This window comes from Nymphaea colorata, chromosome 1 (genome assembly GCF_008831285.2).
Source record: "Nymphaea colorata isolate Beijing-Zhang1983 chromosome 1, ASM883128v2, whole genome shotgun sequence".
Classification (NCBI taxonomy): Eukaryota; Viridiplantae; Streptophyta; class Magnoliopsida; order Nymphaeales; family Nymphaeaceae; genus Nymphaea; species Nymphaea colorata.
In genome coordinates this window covers 40,994,884-41,000,883 of record NC_045138.2, presented here as the reverse complement: position 1 = coordinate 41,000,883, position 6,000 = coordinate 40,994,884, and the positions used below count along the sequence as shown (strand labels likewise).

Below are 6,000 nucleotides of genomic sequence, written 5' to 3'. Positions count from 1 at the left end.
AACCTAAAAGTTGGCCGTTTTAAACCAAACCGTTCACTTCAGTTGCAAATAAAGAATATCCTGTTTGAGGGCCGTTCGTTTTTGTTTTTTTTTTATCATATCAGATCTTATTCCAACCAGACTCTTAATGTGATCAGTTGTCCCGGATCCAACTGGTTCGGAACCTATCGTTCATCAAGTGTGGAGGTGACACTTATAGATCATATGTTTGCAGGGGCCTCATGTGACACTTAGCAGATGTTTGCTTGTAGTTCTTGGAATGAGCTACTGGCCAGAGACTGAGGCTGTTTGTGTTTGTTTGTATGCAGCACAATGGGCATCCATCCCCCTTTCACAAAGGAAGATATCTGTTCTTTGAGTTCTGCCATGTTAGTGGAAAATTGAAATTCAATCTGCATAATCTGGAGTATGGAATTTCCACGCAAACGCAGCGTTCCGTGTTTGCTATTTACTGCCCCACTGCACAGGACGCCCACGTTCCTGAACACAGCATTTAGCACAATCACTTTTTCAGTATCAGGAATCGCTTTTTCCGTTTCTTACAAAAGAAACCAACCTGGGTAGGGATGATTCTTAGTGTCATAAACAGTATAGGAATCATTCAGTTGCCTGATTGTGGCATTTTTCTGCATGCCAAGCAGCACAGAGCACAGAAGAGAAGATAGTGAAAGCATGAAACAGAGCGAGGGGAACCATGAAAGATCAAACCACAACCTCGTACAGCAAATTTCACAGGTGATTAGGTTGATGGCAGGAGCAAGCAATGCTTACAAACATCATCAGCTACTGCTAAGATCCTGACTGTCATGCTGAGGTACCAAGACCAGGCTTATCAAACCGACTTGCGGCTCATGCATTTCTGTCTCTTTGTTGATGATAGGCTTATCAAACCTTATAAGGCCTTTGGGTAAACAATGTTTCTTACTGTGGCGACTGGCTGCCAAAATGATGGGGAAGGGGCTTAGTTAGGAAGATAGTGAACGATTTGGTCGCTGCGAAGAGCAAAATTCACAGAGGAGAGCACCCTGTTCTCTATTTATCAAAAAGGAACAAAAGAAGCTGCACAATCGTTCAATGAGGTAGACTATCATTAGGAGCAATCAAATCCAACAGTATGAAGTTGGTGCGAGAAAGGACAGAAAATTTGGAGCGACTAAGAAATCCCTCAGTAAACTTCAGCATGAAACGTTGCCACAGAGAAAGCAAATGAAAACAGGAATTGAATCTATTGCTATAAACATCAACACATCTGAATAAGCTTCTGTTTTACCCAACTGCATCTTCGGCGTTCGTCAAATGAAAATTAACGACACATCATAGAAGTATGCAGTAAAATATTCCAAGAAATGGAGCTTCAGCATCTACCACTACAGTTTGCAAACATGTAATTGGTTAGGAATGGAGACATGGTTATTGAAAGTTTGATTTCCTGAAAAGAGAGAGCAACCTAAACATCCGGAAGCATGAAAGAAGCGCATAGAACAACGATCAGAATATTGTGACGCTTTAAAAAGCTTCCGATAATCATGTGCCATGAAATTAGGAAAGTTAGAATGATAAATACAAGGATTTCGCTGAAAGAACGAATAAAGGAACTAATTTCAATCCAATGTCAAGAACTAGAACTAACCGTCCAAGGATTTCGGAAAAATAAGAGGAACAAGTATACGCAGAAATCTACAAGAATTCAGGGAAACTATATGAACCAAATCGTTTTCATTTCTTCAGAAAGAAAATTATACAATAACAATTATCAAATGTGTGAGCCTGAGTGAGTGTACATATATTATATACAAGACGCGAAAACTGGACAAGAAGATTCATAATTCGTCCAAATTAAGTATACCAACAAAGAATCATCAATAGTTCGACCCGTCAGAGAGGGGATGAAGGATATCCTGGACGCCCAAGATGGAGAGTAACGCGCTCGCCTTGCTCCTGGCCCTCTCGCTCCCAACATCAACGAGATCGGTGGCTGCGGCAACGACGGAGTCGACGGTTAGGATCTCCCGCACAGCTTCATCTCCGCCGCAACGGGCCAAGTTGAGTAGAGCAGACGCAGCGTTTTCCTTCGCCCTGCCGGACCCGCTCTCCAGCAAGGCGACCAGAACCCTGATCCCAGAGACCGCCCTGAACGCGTCGAGGCTTTCGGTGCACCCAGCCACCTGCGCTGCCACGGCGGTTGCGTCGTCAACGATTCCGGCAATCGGCGAAGAAATTAGGAGGGAGAAGAGCGCGGGAACAACGCCGGAGTCTACCAATTTGGGGCGGTTGAGAGGGTAGAGGGCCATGACGAAGAGAGCCCTGAGGGCGTCCTTGGTGGTCATTGGGCCGGCGTCTGGCGAGCGAAGGAGGTCGACGACGGCGGAAACAATTTCCGGCTTGCTGCCGAGTATCGGGCGGAAGGGTTCGTCGATCAGGAGGCTGTAGACGGTGGCAGCAGCGTTGCGGACGGCCGAGGAGGTGGCGCCAAAGCGGAGAACGTGTAGGATGGCGTCAGAGAGGCCGCGGGCAGACATGATAAGCTCGCGATTAGGGGCGAGGGTGGAGAGGTTGAGGAGCGTGGTGATGGCGTTCTCCTGAAGGGTAGCGTCTTCGCTCCGGAGGGCGCCGACGAGGAAAGGGATCGCTCCCTCTTCGGCGATGGCGAGGCGGTAGTCGTCTCCGTCGGCGTTACCTCCGCCGCTGCCACCGTCGACCTTCGAGAGGAGACGAAGCTCCGCGACAGCCTCCGCCTGCTCGCGGTCAGGAGTGGCGGCCCTCGTCAGCTTCGCCACCAGAGACCTCACCGTCCGGCGCCTGGTTCCCATAGCAGGTCCGGACCGTCCAATTCTAGAGTTCAGAATTGCTGTCCTATTTCTATAAAATAATTGTTAATAACTTAATTAAAACACCAACACGAAAGACATTTTGAGGCTTTTTCGTTAAACAAGTCAGCTAATTCCAGCGTACAGAATCGATTACTGTTGATTTAGACATTATGAATCACTCGATTTGATGGTACGAAGCCGGCTTTTATATTATTTATTCATCACATAACGAGACTGATAAGTTTTAATACATCAGGCTGCATGACGCTAAACAATGAAAAAATATATATATATTTTACGTCAAAATAATTCATTAAGCTCATTTCAATGCCAAAACTATGTTTTGTAAAAACGAGTGAATAATCTGGCATGCTCTCCAGATGATTCAAAAACAATGGGTTTCGGTCCTATTGTTTTCAAAAATTGATTAAAAAATAATTTAAAAAAAACTATTTTCCACGACCAATTTCTCAATTTTAACATGTAAAAGCTAAAAAGATCAATTCTAAATTAAATCCAAGCATTTAATGAAGGCGTGTTCCAGTTCTTCACTCTGTTTGATTCATTCAAACCCAGAGAGCACGAGATCGAGACTTCTTGGACTGGGTTCGGAGGTGTGGGGCTGTAATCAAGTTTGTATTCAAATTCAATTCAAACTCTAGTCTATATCTAAAGTTGAACCCGACTAGCATTAAATCCAATATTTGTGTGGTCACATCTCTTTTAAATCTAAGTTAAATATCAAATTTGAATACAAATGCAGTTATACTGCATATTCATCCAATTAGATGTCCTCCAAATCCAATTGGTAATCAAACATATCCAACCCATTTGCATCCTAAGACAAACCTCCTTGCTATCTAGATATTGGGCTGCTCCGACAGGAGTTGAGTAGTTGGTCTAATTAGCGGAGTGGTGTATGGTTGGTCATCAGTTCGATTCATATGAGTGTTACTCCCTTTTATTGCAAGTGGCGGTTTTGGATCCCAAGAGCAGAGGGAAAATGTGTAATGGTTAGCTGATGGGCGTTTTGCTCTCCACTCGGAAACAGGTAGCATCCCATTTTTATATAGTTATACCTCCAAAGTTCTTGCTATATCAAATATAGTCAAAATTTGTCGCTTTTACTTTCGATTGAACGACGCAGACAACTGGTGACATTGATTGAATTTCAAGAGGTGAAGTTAAGAACCTGAATGTAACGTTTTTTATATTAAGGTGAACTTGTCCTCCCATATTTATTTACTCAAGGTCGATATTGTTCATAAAGATCAAACGAAAGTTCATAATTATAATAATATTATGTCTGTGGAGACGACCTGATAATAGCCTTAAACCAAGTTGACCATACAAGCAGTGGTGTTAGTAAATGCTAACTGTAAGTTTCAGCTTTCATCGAGAAATTTAGCATACTTTTGAGTTGCTGACCAACGCATATAGAAGTTTAAGACTAATAACTTTTTACTTATAAATCCTAACATAGACGTCGAAGTTTTGTATTTTCATTGCTTCTGCCAAACTTTTGAAAGCATTTGATGGTGGCTCAGGAAATTGTAAAATTAGATTAAAAACCAATAATTATATATACATGTAAATTTTAGAATTTTTTTTTGTTTTATATAAACATTTTAAAAAATAATATTTTAATTAGTAAAAATTTTAAAAACTTTAATTCGCCCCTATCACAAAAATTTTTGGCATAAGTAGCTGCTGCTCAAATGCAGCAGTTTTTACGTTATATGTATATATATATATATTTTGGTCGCATGTCTCATCGGGTGTGGTAGTAGGAATGTCCAACCCGGACCATTCGAGTGGCTCTATAAAATATGTATGAGAAGACGCCAACTCCTTCCCCGACGCGACCTGGTTTTGGTTATCCCCCACACCACTCTGCCAGTCAAGTCAATACTCTTACCCTCCCATTTATTGCAGCTTTATTTTTCAATGTACACGTTCATCCCTATCTTTTCCCCTCTTTTTGTTTTTTCATCCAGTTGCGTTTGATTACGGCGGACTTTAGATTCCTGAGATATCAGATCGCCATGAATTTGAGATACGTGATTCTCAAATCTGACCTTTTATTTAATTTTAAATCCACACTTTTTACATTGAAGTGTGGATTTAAAATCGAGAAACTGAAATCTCGTGATTTGATATAAACTATGGATTTCGACAATCACATTTTTGAGATCGAAAAATCAAACGCGCCCAAGTAAAGATGTTTTAAAATGGTAAAAGAAGATCTTTGACTTCATCGTCGCTAGTGTTGTCAAATCAGCTCGTATGACAATACACGTCTCATGCGGCAGCTTGCCTGTACGCTAAGTATGCTTTATAATTTATATTATTTATTAAATATAATTTTTAAAATTAAATAATTAGAAGGGCTCATATGCAGCATCGATTGTGTTTGATAGCTTTGTGAGAGTAATCTAAGACTAATTTTACCATTTTAAATTAAATAATTAAACGGTTCATACACTTCAAATGGTGCTTATTAGTAGCAGAGTTAAAAATTTTTATTATGGGGCATTGTTATAAAAATTTTCATTTTTGAAGGAACACGACATATATAAATAAATAAAAAATTGTAAGAAATCTATGTAAAAATATGTAAAATAAACAAAAAATTTGCCGACTGCCTGTATGCAGCTACGTTATTAGAGTATGTCTGTTTCGATTCTCGTAGGCACTACTCATTAAACTACAAAAAAGTAAGGAAGTTTGCCGAAGCAAAGGCATACCACTATTGAAGCCGCAATGCATTCCAGAACCCTTAGAAAAGGAAAGTGTAGGTGCCTTTCATTTTCTTTGGAGGAGGCTTTCATAAACAAGTTTTTAAGCTATGGCTGCATACGATGATTGGATGAACCTTTATTTAGCAGTTTCAAGAAACGAGAAGCCCGTGCCATAAAATTACGGAAATTCTAGTTCCTTGTTCACAATTAAGTTCCAAATTCGACTTTAAACGACATTTTTGCAATTATTTTACTGATCTGTGACAGTTTTTTCAGGCGGGGAGTCAATGGGATCCCACATTACATGTTTGTACGGACTTATTTTTATATTGAGGGATACAGATTATGCACTGCCATCGATAGCGTACTTGGAAAGCATCGGTTAAATAAAAAATAATAGAAGAAATTCTTGCCTAGAAATGTTGCTAATAATATTGTTTTATTAAACC

At 40.4% G+C, this 6,000-nt stretch overlaps 1 protein-coding gene across 1 annotated transcript; it reads right to left on the bottom strand.

Moving 5' to 3' along the window:
* Positions 1-1,701: 1,701 nt before the first annotated feature.
* Positions 1,702-2,847, bottom strand: LOC116267532 (U-box domain-containing protein 1). Its single transcript, XM_031649310.2, has one exon. It carries the CDS (start codon positions 2,808-2,810, stop codon positions 1,860-1,862), a length of 951 nt encoding a protein of 316 aa, XP_031505170.1. The 5' UTR covers positions 2,811-2,847; the 3' UTR covers positions 1,702-1,859.
* Positions 2,848-6,000: the final 3,153 nt, after the last annotated feature.